General features: G+C 44.5%; 1 protein-coding gene across 1 annotated transcript in view; it reads right to left on the bottom strand.

Moving 5' to 3' along the window:
• LOC144821471 (vimentin-like) overlaps positions 1–21,351 on the bottom strand; it is a 93,886-nt gene that overhangs the window by 44,923 nt on the left and 27,612 nt on the right. Inside the window, exon 2 of the mRNA XM_078678550.1 lies at positions 14,271–14,936. Coding sequence (XP_078534676.1) covers positions 14,271–14,936 — 666 coding nt within the window. The remainder of the gene's footprint in view (positions 1–14,270; positions 14,937–21,351) is intronic.

A 21,351-nucleotide genomic window follows, 5' to 3' on the forward strand; every position in this document is an offset into this window, starting at 1 on the left:
CATACAGTCACACACATAATATATGTAAGTAGTAGTATCACTCATTAGTAATGCACCTAGTACACTAATTAACTTTTGTAGTAGGTTAGTATATATCTTTAACTCTCATAAACTCTTACAAAATACTTACACTCACTGGATGATGTCATCAGTGATGTAATTTGAGATGTCATCAGAATTTCACTGATCATGTCATGAGTGATATAATAGCAGTGCATTGCAGGGGCGTAAGTTATAGTTAGTTCAGCTAACTATAACGGCTGAATTTCACTGGTTTTGCATGAGTGAAATCTGAACCCAACTATAACGTCCCTGTAACCTTTGTTTTTTTTCAGTGAATTACCTAAGGCTTTTTTAATGTTGTTTCCTAATTATAACATCCCTGTAACCTTTCATTTGTAAGTGACTTTCTAAAGGTATTTTGAATTTTATGTGCAAAATATAACCACTAATTTTTGACAGCGAATGTATGAGTGAGCACATGAGTGTCTCAGTAAGTCTGTGAGTGGGTGCGTGAGTGTCTAAGTGGGTCTGTGAATCGGTGCATGAGTGGATCTGTTAACGAGTACATGAGTGGATGTGTGAGTGCCTGAGTGGGTCTCTGAGTGGGTGCATGAGTGTTTGAGTGGGTCTGTGAGTCGGTGTGTGAGTCTCTGGGCCTGTGAGTGGGTGCATGAGTGTGTTCAAAGGTCTGTGAGTGGATGGATGAGTTTCTGGGTGGGTGCGTGAGTGTCTGGGTGTGTCTGAGTGGCTATGTGAGTCTCTGAGTGGGTCTATGAGAGGGTGAGTGAGTGTCTGAATGGGTCAGTCAGTGGGTGCGTGACTCTCTCAGAGGATCTGTGAGTGGGTGCATGAGTCACTGAGTTGGTCTGTGAATGGGAACATGAGTATCTGAGTGGGTAGAGGAGTGTCTGAGTTGGTCTGAGAGCACGAGCAAGTCTGTGAGTAGGTGTATGAGTGTCTGAGTGGATCTGTGAGTGGGTGTGTGAGTGTCTCAGTGTATCTGTGAGCAGATGCGTGAGTGTGGATGGGTATGTGAGTGAGTCTGAGTAAGTCTATGAGCGTGTGTGTGTGTGTGTCTCAGTGGGTCTGTGAGCGGGTGAATGAGCGCTTGAATGGATCTGTGAGTGGGCACATGAGTGTGTCAGTGGGTACATATGTTTGTGAGTGGGTCTGTGAATGGGCATGCAGTAGAAAAAGTAGGGAGAATACAGGAGCAGGTCCTCATGCCATCTTCCCTTGTGACAGTCCTCCTGTCTGGCTTATCTGCAGTCCGTAACCATCTGCTGCCTTTGGTTTTGTGCCCTGATCCGCTCATTTTTTTGCCTCTTCTCTCCTCACTCCTGCCCTCTGTTTTGCCTCTTTCTGCTCATTATTTTGCCTCTTTATGCTTGCTCTTGACCTTTATTCGACCTCTTGCAGCTTGTTTGACTTATATTTTGTCACTTGCTGTTTGTTTCTGACCTCTATTTTGCCTTTCTGCTCACTCTGCTTGCTATTTTCCCTCTTTCTGTTTGCTCACGTTCTTTATTTAGCATCTTTTCTCCTCACTCCTGCTCTCTGCTTTGCCCCTTTCTGCTCGCCAATGACCATTATTCTGTCTCTTTCTGCTAGATTCTCACCTTTATTTTGCCTCTTGCTGCTTATTTCTGACCTTTATTCTGGCTCTTTCTGCTCACTTCTCACCGTTATTTTGCATCTTATTGCCCATTGCTGACTTTTATTGTGCCTCTTTCTGCTAATTTCTCACCTTTATTTTGCCTCTTTCTGTTAGTTTCTGACCTTTATTCTGCCTCTTTTTGCTTGTTTCTCACCTTTATTTTGTGTCTTTCTGCTTGTTGCTGACCTTTATTTTGCCTCTTTTGCTTGTTTTTCACCTTTATTTTGCCACTTTCTGCTCATTTCTGACCTTTATTCTGCACTTTCTGACCTTTATCTTTCTTCTTTATGCTCCCTGCTGACCTTTATTCTGCCTCTTTCTGCGCGTTACTCACCTTTATTTTGACTCTTTCTGCTCGTTGCTGGTCTTTATTTTGCCTCCTGCCTGTTTCTCACCTTTATTTTGCCTCTTTCTGATTGTGACTGACCTTTATTCTGCCTCTTACTTTTCATTTCTGACCTTTATTTGGCCTCATTCTACTAGTTTCTAACCTTTATTTTGCCTCTTTCTGGTCTTTTCCCTTGACTGCATAGGGGGGGCTCGAGGCCCCATCGGTCCCAGCCAGCTCCTTGCCTCCTACAGGAGCTGGCATTGCTGCTGCACAGATGGAGCTGCTGGAAAGGAAGCTCCCTCTGTGCAGGTGCAATCGTTTCATCTCTTTTCCTGGCTGCATGTCTGTGGGCAGAGAAAGATATGAAACCTCTGATTCCAGCAGGCAGGAGCACTTTGACAGTTACTACCCACTGGAAGTGGAGGCTTAGCTTCAGCTTGGTGGGAGTTGTGAGCTTCTGCTAAGCTTAAGCAAACCGCTATGCCCCATTGTGGGCACCCCGTGACATAGCACAGGCCTGCCAAGGGAGGTGGTGATCCCCAGGGCCATGTGTGGCTCCAGGAAGCTCTGATTTTTAAGGACCTGCCCCGGGGAGGTAAAGGTCCCTGGGGCAGAGAAAGGCTCAGGATGGGGACCGCCTGGCCCCCCTCCTTCTAAAACAAAAAAAGCCCCAGGGAGGTGGTGGTCCCCAGAGCATGGTGGGTCCGCGTGGCCCTCCTGCTCCATATTTAACTTAGGCCCGGAGAGGTGGGGGTCCCCAGAGCATGGGGGGTCCACATGGCCCTCCTGCTCCATATTTAACTTGGGACCGAAGAGGTGGGGTTCCCCAGGGCTTGGGGGGAGGGTTTGCAAGCCTCTCCCATTTCATTGTATTTAGTTCCAGGGCGGTGGTGGTCACTGGGGCGCCAGGGTGTCCCAGGGGTGCGTTTTTAAAATGAAACCCCCAGGAGGTGGTTTTCTTTTAATATCTCAAAAACGACTGAACAGATTTACACCAATTCACAAAAATGACGCTTTCTGAATCAACAGCGACCTTTCTACCAAATTTAGTGTACATCCGTTCAGCAGTTCGGGCTGTAGTTGTGTCTAAAATCGCTATGGGAATTTGTATGGGGGATATGCATTTTGGGTCGCCCCCCTTTTTTTTGCTCCCCCATTTGACAGATCACCCCAAAACGTTCAAGACAGCAGCTGAAGTGAGCGTCGTACTATTTTTTTTAATTTCGAAAGGAGTGGTTATACAGCGCTAAAGTTATTGGCAAAAAAAAAAAGCTCTTCCTATGGAAACAGTGTCCCAACTATGGGGCCGATTACGATGCTGTAGGAAACGGCTAACACCCTTAGTCGGAGCTGTTCCAACGGCATCGTAATCTCCTGTTTGGATTAATATCCAACCGTCTCATTTTGATGGAGTCGGTCCGAAATTACTCCAAACAGGATTCTCAAATGGTTTACCATGGGCTCGAGAGAGCCCATCTTCCATTCGGAAAGGGGCCTGTAATCCCAAGGGCGTCTCTTTACGCTTGAGGGATTACAATGGCAGATTCACACAGCCTTTCTATGCTGGCCTTTCTGACACAGAAAGGCTGTGGGAATCCGACTTTGGGGGCCCCAGCAGGGCCCTCATGGGTGCAATGCCTCCGAATGGTGACCTAGGGGGCACCTGTGGTACCTCCATGTTGATCCCTGCACCCAGTGCAGGCACCCAGGGAGGAACTGCACCTCTGCTCTTTACAATGAGAGCATGCATTTAGTTTGAAATGCATGCTCACACTGTAAAGAATAGGGTTCGGCCACATCCTACTTGCTGGTTTGGGACCGCTGACAGGAGGTCGGTCGGTCCCACTTCCATATCAATGTTGGACAGACTCCGGCGCGTCCGACATCGAAATCGTCCCCTAAGTGTGTGTACATATATATATATATATATATATATATATATATATATATATATATACACACACACACACACACACATACACACACACACATATATATATATATATATGTTCCACAATGTGCCACTGCTTTAAAGACTCACTCTACAGTAAATTAAGCAGACCAGCATTCTTAATTTAAATTTTTTTTACTTGCCTTCCATGTTACGGAACCCAGCTCCTCGCTCACAGGCCGCTATGGTGCATGGTGCTATGGTGAATGCAGTATTGTTGAAGGCATTACCCCCTGCAAGTTTAATTACTTCATCCGACTTACATTAGGTCTTAATACATGAGTCAAACTGGTGTTCCATGCTGGGATATGTAGTCCCTTTCATTTTCATTCAGTCTTTAGTAGACCCTGCGCTGCAGCATGCATTTAGCCTTTTAACATTACCCTCCAGTGGGCCTCTAAATTGTATATGTTCAGTCATTTTGTTTTTTTACTGTCCCAACAGGCTCCAGGTTTCCAGGGTCTCGTGGCCCCACTCGTGGTGGTGCAGTCTTCACGGCCAGGCTGCCATTTTTTAAAGGGACTACATATCCCAGCATGGAACACCATGGAGCTGGGCTCCGAAAGGCAAGTAAATGTGGAATATATATATGTTTTGTTGTCGGAGATTCGACTTCAGGAGTTTCATTGGGCACTTGCCCCCGTTGAAGAGACATACCGGAGTGTGGCGGTGGTGCAGTTGGGGGACTCGAGCAGGTGACACTGATCTCCGCTTGAGGGAGGAGCTAACAAGAACTTAACCTGTATCAGGTGGGACAGAACTGTTTGGCGACGCGATCATTTTCTGTTACATGCTGGGCGCTGAAGAGGCCACACGGCCGAAATGCATACGCCCGTGCCCCTTTGCCTTTACTGCAATAAAGAGCCTCCGAAGTATTCCCCCTATGCGGCCTCTGACTTTCTTTTGAAGGTGTTTGGGACATATATATACCAACAAAATGACAACTTAAATTAAATGTCAAAACTGACATATCACAAAAATGTATTTTGTTATAATGTACAAGTCTAAGCAACAGTAGAGAAAGCGTTGCACTTCGAAGAGGTGAGGTTTACTATTCCCACGCCAATCTAAGCAACAGTAGGCGAAGCATTGGACTTTGGAGGGATTAGATTTATTATTCCCACTCCAGTGTAAGCAACAGTAGGAAAAGCAAGGGACTTTGTAAGAATTATTTATATAATAAAAGTTCAATATATGTATTAAAACTATTTTACCCCAGAAAAGAACATAATACATTAAACTATATAAAAAATATTAATGCTACATTAAATCTTCCCAAATATACAAAACAATAAAACTTTAATAATTTGAAAAAATCATTTTAAACTAAAACATCCATTGAAAGCTATAAAATAAATATAAAAATGCAAGGTAACATAATCAATTTAATAATTTAAAGTAAATAAATACCTACCACTAAAATTAAATCAGCTTCCCACCCCACTCACCTACAAACCTAACAACCTACTGCTCACATATAACATAGAATTAGTAATAATAAAATCAATATATACCCTACAATATAAATAATTAAATAAAACTTGTTAATTAAAAATGAATATAATTAATGAACAATAAAATAGATAATTCACAATAATACTATACTCTCCATTATTTTTAAATTAATTATAATTTAACTATTGCCCCACCCTATTCCCCTACAAACCCAACAAGCCGCTACTAAATTATAAACATGCTATTATTAATAATAAAATAAAAAATACAGTTAAGAATTAAACTATCAATTAACGTAACTGGTGATCAATTAAATAATTCATAAAAAAGTATGAATAGGCATTCATTCAAATTATTTAATTAATTTAACTCCCCATCCTATTCCCCTACAAACCCAACAACTTGCTACTAAATCATAACATACTATAACTAATAATATAACTAAAAAGGACACTGAAGTTAGCAGAAAAGAAAAAAGTGTAAACAAACATTTAACATAATTGATCAATAAAATCATAAATTACAAAAATCAATTACCATTATACAAAATGTATTATAATTTAATTAACTTCTCATCCTATTACCCTACAAACCTAACAACCTGCTACTAAACTTAAAATTACTAATTGCGTTTAAAATAAATAACTAAAAATCACAAACAATATTTTAGCAAATAAATAACAATTATCCTAACAATACTACCACTTAAAATGTATATATTAAATAAAACATATTAATAAAAACACATTGAACTAATTAAAAAATGATCTTTTTTACAACTATATTGATAAAAACAATAATAAAAACAATATTTTTGAAAAAGATATATCCTATTTAAAAAATTGATTTTCTTAACGATCTTCTGTATCATTATTTTTCTGTAGTAACGATATTTGTCTGATTATATTACTGTATCTCAATATTTTTAAATTGATATTTTGTCCAAATACCCTTGGTTAGGTGGTGGTTTGTATGGGTCTTCTTCACAAATAATAAAATGCATGGCACAAATGGAAGGCTTTTCCAGAAATATCATTGCAAGTAAAACAGCCAAATCAGTGATTTTTTTTAATTTTAAAGTTTAAATGCAAGTGTATTGACCCTACATTGAGGCGGTCAAACGAGTTTCTTTTTGTGGCACATTCTTACGATAAAAGAAAAAAATTAACCAACATCCCCAGCTTGTCAAAACCCATCTAATTGTCTTGGCCAGTACTTGTTCGGTCTGGCACTAGTCGAAACCTTTTGATTTTAGTACAATTATGTATAGAATATAATTACTGATCAGAGCTTTAAGCCAGCTCCCTTCATCCATTGGTCTTTTGTGTCATTCACATTTTCCTTCCTCCCACTGCAGCATACAGCATGAAGCAAAAGGTCAACCCACTTCTGTCACTGGCTGACTGAGAGTGACCACATTCTCCTCTTTCACAAGGAGCATACCACACCTGCTCACAAAACTAGTTTCCTTCAGTGACAGGGACTACCATGGACTATACCACAGAGCCAAAAAAATAGCCTACAGCTGGCACTTTCAAGCTGGCCCATCGGGAAGCACCACAGTGTCAGGCTGCTCGGCAGGCCAGTATAACACTGGTGCTGGTACCCCAAGGTGTGTCCTAGCACTGAGAGGAAAAAGAAAAGAGGATGAAAAATATAAACAGCAACCTAACCAAAACAGACGAGTTTTAGCATTTTATGGAACATGAAACAGATACGTTTGTTACAGAGGCTAGAAGGGAAGTCGTTCCATAATTTCTGACCCAGATAAGGGAAAGCATGGACTCGCACTGTGGTCTTAAGAATCTTGGGAATAGACAAAAGATTCTCAGTAGAAGATCATAATAGACATACAGCAGCATAGATCTTTTGGTTGACTGGAATATGAACCAGAGCCATGAAAGGTTCGGTAACAGAAACAGAGTGTTATAAATATAATTTGCTCAAGCACCAGAGGCTAGTAAGACCAAGAGGGAAGTGGTGATGCTGAAGAAAGAAGAAATTTTAACGAACAGACGGGCTATAGCTTTCTGAATTATCTGAATTTATTTTACAAGATAAGAGGGGGTTAAGGGCGTAAAGCAAGCCTAGGAAGCCCCTGGGGTGCAGTGGGACCTCAAACCTCGAGTGGGCCCACAACCCTTCAAGGAGGGACCATTCAGCCCGAGGTCAATGAATATATGTGAGATATGCGAGACACCAGGGGTCCTTCATCACATTCTATAGGGGGGCCCATCATTTTCTGTTATGCCACTGGGAGGGGGGTTTCAGATAAGGAGAGTTGTCATAGTCCAGGTGCGATAAAATAGGTGCCTTGACCACAATTTTCTCACAGTTGGAAGGGAGGAGACGCAGAATTTTACAAAAGAATTACATTTGATAAAAAAACAACTTTATGCAAATCTTTGAATTTGGATAGAGAAAGGTCTCAGTTTTATGAAAACACCCATGTTTTTAACAAAGTCTCAGGGTGCGGAAGTCGGACCCAAATTAGATGGCTACCAAGCCGAGGACCACATTCATGACAGGCCCTCTAAAAAAAGTATCTCTATTTTATCTAGTGCAGTTTTAGCTAGCTAGCGCTCTTCTAATAGGCTAGTTCAAATAAAAATGTATAAAAAAGAAGCTAATGTATTTCGATCACAGACTCAGCACAAGTCGAGCATCGTATTCATATAAGATCAAAAATAAACCATACAAGCAAATACACTGAGTTAGAAGGATGATGTAAACGTTTAAGAGGGTAGGACTCCAAGAAGAGTCCTGAGGAATCCCACAAGACCGAGACAAACCGTGGAATGAGAGGGAAAGCTGCTAAGTTTGAGAACACTGCTTCAAAAATGGAAAGCCGCAAAGCCAGGGCTTTTCCATGTACTCCCAATCAGCAAGACAAATAAGTGGAATTGGGAAAGATAGTGTGTCAAATGCTATAGACTGGTGCAGCAGGATGCTCCCTGATCTATGCCTAACCTGAACTCACTAACCACAGCAAGTAAAGCAAAATTCTGTACTGAGAAGAGGAAGAAATCCCAACTGAGAGAAGTCCAAAATTGACAAGGTGTTAATGTGATGGAATAACTGGATACTGATGTGTTTCTCTATTCTTTTAGCTGAAAGGAAGAAACATAGGACAGAAATTGTTTAAACTAGATGGACGAGCCCAAAAACTTTAACAGGGGCCATTACCAAGACCTTCTTTCGTTCAGCTGGGACTGTTATTCCTTTAATAGACAGACTACATAAGTGCAAAATAGTGGAATTGACAGACACAACTGTATGACAGTGCTGGTGGGCACGCATGCAGCAGTAACCAAGATTTTGAATGGAGCAATGCTTCTACTTGATCTGAGGTGAGCAGGGAAAACTCAGCATTTAAACATTAGAACTAGAGCTAACATTAATATTTTCATCTGATTGACCTAAGGTGGTTTCCTTAAAATTACACATGATTTTTTCAATCTTGTCCTGGACAAATGGAGACATAGAGATCCACAGATCAGCCGATGGCGGACTTTTAAAAGAGTAGCACATATTAATATCTTTAACAAGATTTATCTTTTGTAGCGTATGTGCTCTCTCTAAGGCTGTGGTTCTTAACCTGTGGTACGGGACCCCTGAAGGTCTGTGAAGCCTACTCAGGGTGCCTGCGACTGCTTAGAAAATGAAATATTAACCCCTTCGGTGCGTCGGGCGGCCCCTGGCCGTCCGACGCACCAGGGTTCAGATGCATCGGACGGCTCCTGGCCATCCGATCACATGGCACAGGGAATCCCTCTGGTGTTGGCACCAGACGGATTTCCTTTTCCCTCCAACAGCCTTGGGAGCTGGGGAAGCCCTGTGTTTGGTGCCTGTGCAATGACGTCATTGCACAGAAACCGAAACTGAAATGAGCCGATAGCCCCCCGAGCATGTAGAAAGTGGAACTGAAATGAGCCTATCTCAGCCCTCGAGCATGTAGAAAGTCAAGAGAGGTATCATTGGATCCCCCAGGAGGCATAACCCCACGCAGGGATCCACCCACTAGCCATCAGGGAGGGGGAGCGGCCTCTTTGGCAAGGGCCTTCGCTCCCCCCAAAATTAATCGGGGAAAATCAGTCTTTCTGCAGTAGCCTCCAATCTGCTGCCGGGAGGGCAGAAAGCCCACTAGATACCAGTTTTTTTTCCCACCGAACTGGAGGTGGAGGCTGCCCAAGATGGACATGCCAATGCCCCCCCTCCCCCAAGATATACAGTATTTTTGCCCCCCCCGCAACCCCCGGCACATACCTCACTTGTGTGGGTGGGCCAAGGGTCTGTGACTGGGAAGGGCCAAAAACATAGGGATTAAGGGTATAGCACAGCAAATTCTAAGCAATACATTTTTAAATAAATGCGTTTTTCTGCTTTGGACAGCCACACAAGTGAAGTATCATTTTACTCGGGAGACCAAGGGGAACGCTGGGTTGTAGGACATTTGTGTCGGCATGGTGATTCCACACAAAAATGTGTGGTTTTTATTTTTTTCCTAGCTAAATTTGAGGTTTGCAGGGGATTCTGGATAGGAAAACATAGGGGGATCCACGCAAGCCATACCTCACTGTACTCCCCAGGGTATCTAGTTTTCAGAAATGTGTGGGTTTGGTAGGTTTCCCTAGATAGCCGCCGAGCCCGGGGCCAAAAACCTAGGTGATCCCCCCCTTGCAAAACTAGGTCATTTTATCATACATAATTTTGATGTTTCCACAATACGTTTTGGGTTCCTTGCCTGTCGCGGTTTACTTAGCAAACCAACGCGAGTGAGGTATAATTTTTATCGGGAGACCTGGGGGAACGCCAGGTGGTAGGAAATTTGTGTCAGCCCGGTGATACCACAATGTTCCCACACAGAATTATGTGGAAAGGTTGATTTTTTCAGCTAAATTTGAGGTTTGCAGGGGATTCTGGGTAGAAACATTTTTGGGGGATCCACGCACGCCATACCTCCCTGGACTCCCCTGGGTGTCTAGTTTTCAAAAATGTGTGTATTTGGTAGGATTCCCTAGATGGTTGCCAAGCCAAAAACCCAGGTGACCCCCCTTGCAAAACCAGGTTGTTTTGTGATAGGTAATTTTGATGTCTCCACCATACATTTTGGGCCCTTGCCTGTTATGGGTACTAGGCCCACCAACGCAACTGGGACCATTTTTATCGGGAGACCGGTGCGAATGCTGGGTGGTAGGAAATTTGTGTCAGCCCGGTGATCCCACAATGTTCCCACACAGAAATATGTGGAAAATGTGATTTCTTTCAGCTAAATTTGAGGTTTGCAGAGGATTCCGGGTAGGAAAACATTAGGGGATCCACGTAAGCCATACCTCACTGGACCCCCCCAGGTCTCCAGTTTTCAGAAATGTGTGGAATTAGTAGGTTTCCCTAGAAAGCCACTGAGTGCGGGGACAAAAACCCAGGTGACCCTCCTTGCAAAATCAGGTTGTTTTGTGATAGGTATTTTGATGCCGCCACAATACGTTTTGGGCCCTTGCCTGTCGTGGGTACTTGGCCTACCCACGCAAGTGAGGAACCATTTTTATCGCAAGACTTTGGGGAATGCAGGGTGGGTGGAATTCTGTGCATTCATACAGATTCCAGAACTTTCCATCACAGAAATGTGAGTAAAATGTTTTTTTTTTTTTTTACACATTTTAAGGTTTGCAGGGGATTTTGGGTAACAGAACCTGGTGAAAGCCACACAAGTCACCGCCTCCTGAATTCCCCTGGGTGTCTAGTTTTCAAAAATTTATAGGTTTGCTAGGTTTCCTTAGGTGCCGACAGAGCTAGGGTTCAAAATCTATATAGCTAGACACTTTGCAAACAAAGGGTCCGTTTTCACAGTAAAAGTGTTGTGTGTCCACGTTGCGTTTTTGGCCTTTTCCTGTCAAGTGCACAAGGCCGACCCACACAAGTGAAGTACCATTTTTATCGGAAGACTTTGGAGATTGCGGGGTGGATGGAATTTTGTGGACCCACACAGACTCCAGAACTTTCCATCACAGAAATGTGAGGAAAATGTGTGTGTTTTTGACAAAGTTTGAGATTTGAAAGGGATTCTGGGTAACAGAACTTGGTGAGAGCCAAACAAGTCACCCCCCCTGGATTCCTCTAGACCTAGGGTTAAAAAATCCACAACTAGGCCCTTCGTGAAAAAATGGTCAGTTTTCACTGTAAAAATGTGATGTGTCTACGTTGCATTTTGGGCCGGTGTCCTGTTGCGGGCACTAGGCCTACCCACATAAGTGAGGTACCATTTTTATCTGAAAACTTTGGGGAATGCGGGGTGGGTGGAATTTTGTGGACCCACGCAAATTCCAGAACTTTCCATCACAGGAACGTGAGAAAAATTTGTTTTTTTAACAACGTTTGAGGTTTGCAAAGGATTCTGGGTAACAGATTCTGGAGAGAGGAACACAAGTCTCTCCATCCTGGATTCTCCTGGGTGTCTGGTTTTCACCAAAAATGTATAGGTTTGCTAGGTTTACCTAGGTGCCAGTAGAGCTAGGGTTCAAAATCTACAGCTAGGCACTTTGCAAAAATGGTCCCTTTTCACTGTAAAAATGTGGTGTGTCCACGTTGCATTCTGGGCCGTTTCCTGTCGTGGGCACTAGGCCTACCCACATATGTCAGGTACCATTTTTATTGGAAGACTTTGGGAAATGCAGGGTGGGTTGAATTTTGTGGACCCATGCAGATTCCAGAACTTTCCATCACAGAAATGAGTAATTTTGTATATTTTTTTTTAACAAATGTTTAGTTTTGCAATGGATTCTGGATAACGGAACCTGGTGAGAGCCAATTAAGTCACCCCATCATGGATTCCTCTAGGTGTCTAGTTTTCAAAAATGTATAGGGTTGCTAGGTTTCCCTAGGTGCTAGCTGGGCTACGGTTCAGAATCCACAGCTAGGCACTGTGCAAAAAAAAGGGTCTGTTTTCACTCTAAAAATGTGGTGTGTTCACGTTGTGTTTTGTGCCGTTTCCTGTCGCGGGCACTAGACCTACCCACACACGTGAGGTACCATTTTTATCAGGCGACTTAGGGGAACCCAGAATTGTAGACCAACTGTTACTAACTATTGCCTTTCTGTGCATTTCTGCCTTCCTAATGCAAGACAATGTGTAAAAAAGTCTTACAATTCACAGGCTAGTATGGGTACCCACAATTTCGGAGATGTGCAAATAGCTACTGTTTCTAAACTCTATATTGTGTTCCCATTTCAGGGATACATAGGTGTCTTTGATACCTATTTTTCACTCTTTATATTTTATAATTGCTATTTACCTGGTACACAATGAAAAACCACTGCAAGACGCTGCTCAGTTTTGGCTCTGGATTCTTGGTGAACCTACAAGTCCTATATGTCCCCACAACCAGAAGGGCCCAGCTGATGTAACAGTATATTGCTTTCCTACATCTGTCATACTTAGAACAAGTTACAAGTAAAAACGTTGGCACAATTGGCGATTTCTTTCAACTCATTTTCAATTTATTTTATTTTCAACTGTTAGTTTCTATAAAAAAACCTTGAAGGATCTACACAAATGACCCCTTGGTGAATTCAGAATGTGGTCTACCTTTCAGAAATATATAGCTTTCCAGGATCCATTATTGCTTTCATGCCCATTTCTACTACTAACTGGAAGAAGGATGAAAGCACAAAAAATAGGCTATGTCCCAGTAAACTGCCAAAACTGTGTAAAGAATTTCAGATGAAAGTCTGCTTGGCCCTGAAAGCTGGGAAGATGATGATTTTAGCACCATAAACCCTTTGCTGATTCCATTTGCAGGGGAAAAAACAGATGCTTTCTCCTGCAGCACTTTTTCCCAATTTTTCCCCATAAAAAACTAAATTTAGCTGTATTTTGGGTAATTTCTGGGTCCTTTCCAGGGGAATCCGCAAGCCCTTGGTACCTTTAAAATCCCCATGATGTTAGAAGAAAAGGGTGCATATTTGGCGTGGATTCCTTATGTGGACAAAAGGTTACAGGGGCCTAAGAGCAAACTACCCCAAATAGCCAAAAAAGGCTTAGCACAGTGGGAAAAAGGCAGAGCAGCGAAAGGGTTAACAGACTAATAAAGTGTATAGAAATATAGAAGCAAAATGTAAAAGTGAAAAATGTAAACCTTCTGTAAATGTGTTGGAATTTGAAATTGCAGGCTGAACCTTAGTATCCTCAGATTGATTTGTGGGAGCCGTGCAAGTGCATTAAACAAAATACATTATGGACGAGTGTCCTAAATTGAATTTGGAAATGCTCCAACATTCCCATTAAAATTTAGATTTTTTTTAATATTTGTTTTGAATTAGATAAAACATTTCATCATTTGTGGTTTTTGTTATGAATGCTGGTTTCTGTATTCTTAGAGTATTGTTTTGCAGTTCAAATCATCGAAAATGCTTAGGCCAGGGTACACAGCTTCCAGTAATAACTCAGTGGGGGTCCCTAGATTCCAATAACGATTCAATGGGTGCCCCCGGGATCCAGTAATGATTAAGTGTGGGTCCACAGAAGTCAAAAGGTTAAGAACAACTGCTATAAGCTATTACATCTATGTTTATCAATTGTTAGATCATACGTATATCAGGTGGACAAAGGACAATATCTAGCTATGTACTTTGGTGTGGGTGGAGTGGAATTAAGATTAATGGCAGAGACAATCCTGTGTTTGTATTCTGCTGTCGCATTCACTACGGGATTTTGAGATTGCATGGAGAACTCAGGGAGCTTGATAGGGTATAAAAAAGCACAAGCTGCAGAATGTTTGGGGCAGAACCGTTTGATAAATCGGTCTCATGTTTAATTTTTGATCCCGATTGTGGTGCATTATTGTCATGTGAAAATGAGTCTATTTGGGACTTACCAGCACTTTGTGAAGATAGGCCAAGCCTTTGTTCCTCTCCCTCCAGAAGCTTCCTGTAGACTGCGATCTCAGCATCTAGTTTCAGCTTGATGTTTAACAGGTCTTGGTAGTCCTGCAAGTATCTAGACAGATCGGATTTGGTCTCCAGGAGCTGGCATTCTAGTTGGGCAATGATTTCTTGAAGACCAGATACTTTCTCCAGGTGGTTTGCCTCCATGTCTTGAAGCTGACTCTCCAATGCTTCGTTTCGAGCCCTCAAGGCACTGAGTTGGTTTTCAAGCTCTGTAATCTGGGATGAGTACTTACTTATCTCTTCTTTCATGCTGTTTAGCTGGACATCATGTTTGGACACCTGCCCTTTTAAAGTGTCAAATTTGGTTTTGTACCACACTTCTGCTTCTAGGATGTTCTTGGCAGCCACTTTTTCCATCTGAATCCTGACATCGCGGAGCGCTGCAGCGAGATCTGGCCGGGTACTCTCCAGTTCTATTGTCACCTTTGAGTCCTCGATCTGCCTCATTAGGTCAGCTACCTCTTCGTCATGGAGTTTCTTGAGGAATTCTATTTCATCTACCAATTGCTCCACCTTCCGCTCCAGATCTAGCTTCTGAATGGTGGCGTTGTCTACATCCTGCCGGAACTCTCTCAGGATCCTCTCTGCTTCCTCTGAAAATATTAAACAATACATATTTATTATGTACAAAGACAATGAATTTATTTTTTAGATCTTTAATCTGCTCTACCAAGCACAAAACAATTTACATAGAGACCATTGTTATACTTGTGAATGGAGAAGACCTCATCCTGTCCGACCTCATCCTGTCCAACATCTTACAACTCGCACTAAGCAAAACTTGTCTTACAGTGAATCATACGAGAAATCTACATTATCAGCACTTTATTACCAAGTGTTTCCTAACATTTATTATTTAATGACGAGACGGTAAGATAATAATAGAGTTCAGTACTCACAGATTCAAATCCTGGCCAAATTAATTTGAAATTAAGGGACACATTTACTAAACTTTCACGCAACGCAGGGCAGCAGGCAAAGTTGCCGCACTGCATCTCTATGAAAGGAAGAGAGCTGAAATGCTCCACATTTACAACGATATGGAGCATTTCTGCTCTCTCCTTGCGCTGGTGCACATTGTGCAGGCTTGCACCATAGTGCAAAGGTGCCTGCGTCACAGGCAGGATTGTGTTGTGCGGGAAGGGTTATCTTCCTGCACAAAAATAATCCTTAGAGGCATTTTCCTCTGCCTATGTTTGCTGCACAATGTAGCAAATGTGGAAAGGGGAAATACAGCTGAGAAAAAAATATATTTCCTCTTGTTACAACTCACTCTGGAAGGCATAACCTTTCACATATTCCCAGGTTAAGAAATCTTTCTAAATCTGGGAATGCACCACAATCCATGGGTGGATGCATGGGAACTCCTATGCTCCACTCATTGAATGCCTCCACACAGGCAAGCAGAAGCCCTGTGTTACATTTCTTTACAAAGCCAACACAAGGCCATGCAAATCCGGCCTTCAGTGGCTTTGGAAATATTACTGAAGCCTTTGTGTTGCCTTGCATGACGTAAGGACAACGCAAAGGCTTCATAAATATGGACCTTCATCTTTAGGGAGGATGATAAAATGAGAACTGTTGGGTGATGTAATGGGTTATCTACATCAGGAAACTATGATAATTTGTGGTACAATAATGTGTGGTAGCAGGTAGGGTTGGGCAAAATTACCACCTGCAGGTCACTTCCTAACTTAGACGTTATAGGCAGAAAGAGATTCCAGGATAATGGCTGATTCAAACTGAGATTCGCTTCTATGTTCTGTGGTCAAAAAGGAAGATTTGGCTTAGCTGTAATCTCAGGCAATACATAAGAATACATTTATGATATTACTTACTTTTCAGCAGAAAGAATGTTACCTTTTTCATGGCTAAACCGTGATATTTAATTGTTTATATATGGTCAGCCATGATGGACATCGCTTAACCTTATTTCTGACCATACATTTGACCATAGCAACACTCTAGGCTATCTAGATATAATTAGGTGTTTTTTCTCACAATGGAATGCAGATACACAGGCCCAATGCTCTGTCACACACACAAATCAATTCATATTGGGGCACTATTTGAATTTAAAAAAAACGTTTTTTTACTTTGTGCGCACCCCATCATTATGACCTTTCTCTCAAAACATATAGGATTACAACATGGGCAACTTTACAACTTGCTTTATGAGCCTTTTATTTCAGTGAATGGGACATGCAATAAAAATAAATATGCTTTCATTTTTTTGTATTGAATTGTTTTAACACGGCTAACCTAATTTGCAAATACAATAGAAAATATGAATTGATAGAGCTAAGTTAAAACCGCACAAGGATTATAGAAAAGGGCAATGAAAACCAGCATTGGCAAAGCCAATCGGTCTCACCTGTGCACAACTTATTGACTTTGCCAATGTGTTTTATCCATGCACAGTGGCTGCTGTACAGCATGGCTAAAAGTTAGTGACACAGTGTAGAGTGGCATGGAGTGCCGTAGAGTGGAACAGCGAAGAGTGGAGTAAAGTGTTGTAAAGTGGAGTGGCAGAGAGTGTTGGGTATTGGAGTGGCATAGAGTGGAGTCACATAGAGTGGTGTACAGTAGAGTGACTGAATAGAGTGGATTGGTGTAGAGTGCATTGGTGTAGAGTGTTGCAGAGTATAGTGGCATAGAGTGCAGTGGCATAGAGTGTGGTGGCCTAGATTTCAACAGCTACAATCCACCATCGTAGAATGCAGTGGCATAGATTAGAGTGTTGCATAGTAGAGAGCAGTGGCGTAACCTGAAGTGGTGCAGAGTAGAGCAAAGTGGCGTAGTGTGCAGTGGTGCACAATAGAGTAGAGTGCATTGGCTTATAGTGGTGCAAAGTAGAGTGGCGTAGAGGGGTAAAGAGTAAAGTATAATGCTGTAGCGTGCAGTGGATTAAAGTGCATTGGCATAGATTGGAGTGCTGCACAGTGCAGTGGTGTAGAGTGCATTAGCGCAGAATGTAGTAGTGCAGCATAGGGTGGTGTAGAGTTCATTGGCCCAGAGTAGAGTGGCATGGAGTACAGTGACGTAGAGTGCAATGGCATTGAGTTCAGAGGTGCAGAGTTAGGGTGGAGCAGAACTTGCAGAGTTTTAATCCATGGACTTACATCGAAACTCAGCCAGATTCCGTGGAGTTCCACCAATGGGTAGAAACTATGCAGCTTGCCCTGCACTTTAGCGCTGGTAGCACAAGCACCACTGAAATATCAACACAAATGGCACCATGCGTTGCGCAAGAGCGTGCGGCCATTCGAGTTGATTTTGCTGCCGCTGAAGTCTAAAATCTACTAAAGTGGCGGCAAATCTACTTGAGAGGCAGCCCTTTAACCACAACTGTCCGCAACCACCAGTGTTAGAAAATCCCGCTAAGGGGGTGTCAAATATCACTTAAACTCGACATATAGCATTTTCTAGAGAGCCGCGGGAGAAACATTCCACCACGCAGTGATTGGTGCAATTTGTCCAGAACTTCGCGTTAAAGAGTGACCAACATTTCATCAATTCCTTGGGCAGAACAAAACATTCCGCCTACCCTCAGTGCAGAGTAGAGTGCACTGGCGTAGAGAGCAGTAGTATAGAGTAGAGTGCAGTGGCGTATAGTAGAGTAGAGTGCAGTTGAGTGGCGTACAGTGGTATGGCACCGGGTGCATTGGCCTAGAGCAATGGTACTCATAATACGGCCCGCCGAACTTGCTGGTAATTACCTGATACTTACTGATGATTTGAAAAAAGAGCATCAGCAAACATTGAAGAGAGCCGCTGGTGTAGGCGCTCAGATTCAATACGTATTCACTGCGTATGATCCAGCGGCCCTCTTGAGTGATTACTGACTGCCTCTGACATCACGCATGGCTCCAGCGGGAAGCAAGGGACCTTTAAAAGTTAGCTGTTGTACTTTCACAGTTGACTTTTAAGGGGCAATTTGGAACGCTTCCTGCTTTGCCGCTGATGTCTTCGCCCTCAGCTTGCTATGCCGATGACTTGGTACTCTTCCCAGCCTCAGCTTGGTGGTCTTCGCCCACGGCTTGGTGGTCTTCGCCCACGGCTTGGTGGTCTTTGCCCACAGCTTGGTGCTCTTCTGCCATGCTCTTCTGTCGCCATTAGGACTACAGCAGGGGGCCTCCCTGAATCAGGCCAGTCTGCCTCCCTCTGCGCCGCCTGCAGAGCCATCCATTTAAAGTAGCGTCACAGAGTGCTTTCTGCTTGTTTTTCCTTCCTGCCTCCCTCTGCGCCGCTTGCAGAGCCATCCATTTAAAGTAGCGTCACAGAGTGCTTTCTGCTTGTTTTTCCTTCCTGCCTCCCTCTGCGCCGCTTGCAGAGCCATCCATTTAAAGTAGCGTCACAGAGTGCTTTCTGCTTGTTTTTCCTTCCTGCCTCCCTCTGCGCCGCTTGCAGAGCCATCCATTTAAAGTAGCGTCACAGAGTGCTTTCTGCTTGTTTTTCCTTCCTGCCTCCCTCTGCGCCGCTTGCAGAGCCATCCATTTAAAGTAGCGTCACAGAGTGCTTTCTGCTTGTTTTTCCTTCCTGCCTCCCTCTGCGCCGCTTGCAGAGCCATCCATTTAAAGTAGCGTCACAGAGTGCTTTCTGCTTGTTTTTCCTTCCTTTTTTCACTGCTTTCTTCTTTTTCCAGTTTTCGGAGTGCTTTTTAGGTCTCGCCTGTCGATGCGCATGCGCATCGAGCAAGCGAGACTATAGGGGCTCATCCAGACTTTATCTAACTTTCAAGGAATCGTGGCGATTCCTTGCAGTGCCCGTGACTTTTAAGCTCAATGCGCATGTGCATTGAGCTTAAAAGCGCGTGCACAGCCGCCCGCATTCCTCCGACACCTTTGAAGTGAAACTTAGCTTCACTTCAAAGGCCCGGCTTGTTCACACCCACATGCCGCTCTGCCCCGCTCCGCCCCCTCCCCTGAGTCATCCTGCCTGCCCCTTCCCGCCGTGTCGCATTTCTCCTCCCCCCTCCCCTCTCCCCTCTCCCCTCTCTTCCCTCCGTCTTGTTTTCTTTGATGCTGGTATTGCTGGCAGCGGCATTGCGCTTGGAGGGACAGCAACAACATAAAACTGACCATGAAGTTAATCACAGGACCCTGCAGCCGAAGGCTTCGTGCACTGAGCCCTCCCGGCATACACATAATTTTATCGCTCTCTTTCTCTCGCGCTCTCCCTACATCTATAGCTCCCCCTCCCTCTCTCCTGTCTTCCTCTGTCTCACTCTAACTGTGTTCCTCCCTCTGTCTCACTCCCCCTCTCTTTTTCCTCCTCTCTCCCTCCCTCTCCGTCTCGCAGCTTAGATTCACGTTTCTGCCTGTTTCACTCTCTCTTCCAACTCTCACCCCCCTCTCCATTTACTTACACAAATCTCGCAGATACCCCAAGCAGCGGTGCACGCAGTACCAATCCTTCTGTTATGCCACATCTCGCAGCTTAGATTCTTTCGCTCTTTCTTTTAACTCTCCACGTTTCTGCCTGTTTCACTCTCTCTTTTAACTCTCACCCCCCTCTCCATTTACTTACACAAATCTCGCAGATACCCCAAGCAGCGGTGCACGCAGTACCAATCCTTCTGTTATGCCACATCTCGCAGCTTAGATTCATTCGCTCTTTCTTTTAACTCTCCACGTTTCTTCCTGTTTCACTCTCTCTTTTAACTCTCACCCCCCTCTCCATTTACTTACACATATCTCGCAGATACCCCAAGCAGCGGTGCACGCAGTACCAATCCTTCTGTTATGCCACATCTCGCAGCTTAGATTCATTCCCTCTTTCTTTTAACTCCCCACGTTTCTGCCTGTTTCACTCTCTCTTCCAACTCTCACCCCCCTCTCCATTTACTTACACAAATCTCGCAGATACCCCAAGCAGCGGTGCACGCAGTACCAATCCTTCTGTTATGCCACATCTCGCAGCTTAGATTCATTTGCTTTTTTTTTTAACTCTCCACGTTTCTGCCTGTTTCACTCTCTCTTTTAACTCTCACCCCCCTCTCCATTTACGTTTCTGCCTGTTTCACTCAGCCACGCAACGCCACTCAGGCACGCAACGCCACTCACGCACGCCACGCCACTCAGCCACGCAACGCCACTCAGCCACGCAACGCCACTCACCCACGCAACGCCACTCAGCCACGCAACGCCACTCACCCACGCAACGCCACTCACCCACGCAACGCCACTCATGCACGCCACTCACACACGCAACGCCACGCACACATGCAACGCCACTCAGCCACTCACTGCCACTCTGCCACGCAACGCCACTCAGCCACGCAACGCCACTCAGCCACGCAACGCCACTCAGCCACGCAACGCCATTCAGCCACGCAACGCCACTCAGCCACGCAACGCCACTCACCCACGCAACGCCACTCACCCACGCAACGCCACTCACCCATGCAACGCCACTCACCCACGCAACGCCACTCACCCACGCAACGCCACTCAGCCACGCAACGCCACTCAGCCACGCAACGCCACTCACCCACGCAACGCCACTCACCCACGCAACGCCACTCACCCACGCAACGCCACTCACCCACGCAACGCCACTCACCCACGCAACGCCACTCACCCACGCAACGCCACTCTGGCACGCAACGCCACTCTGGCACGCAACGCCACTCTGGCACGCAACGCCACTCTGGCACGCAACGCCACTCTGGCACGCAACGCCACTCTGGCACGCAACGCCACTCACCCACGCAACGCCACTCACCCACGCAACGCCACTCCCCCACGCAACGCCACTCCCCCACGCAACGCCACTCACCCACGCAACGCCACTCAGCCACGCAACGCCACTCAGCCACGCAACGCCACTCAGCCACGCAACGCCACTCAGCCACGCAACGCCACTCACCCATGCAACGCCACTCACCCACGCAACGCCACTCACCCACGCAACGCCACTCACCCACGCAACGCCACTCACCCATGCAACGCCACTCACCCACGCAACGCCACTCACCCACGCAACGCCACTCTGGCACGCAACGCC

The sequence above is a fragment of the Lissotriton helveticus genome, chromosome 2_2 (assembly GCF_964261635.1).
Source record: "Lissotriton helveticus chromosome 2_2, aLisHel1.1, whole genome shotgun sequence".
NCBI classification, from domain to species: Eukaryota; Metazoa; Chordata; class Amphibia; order Caudata; family Salamandridae; genus Lissotriton; species Lissotriton helveticus.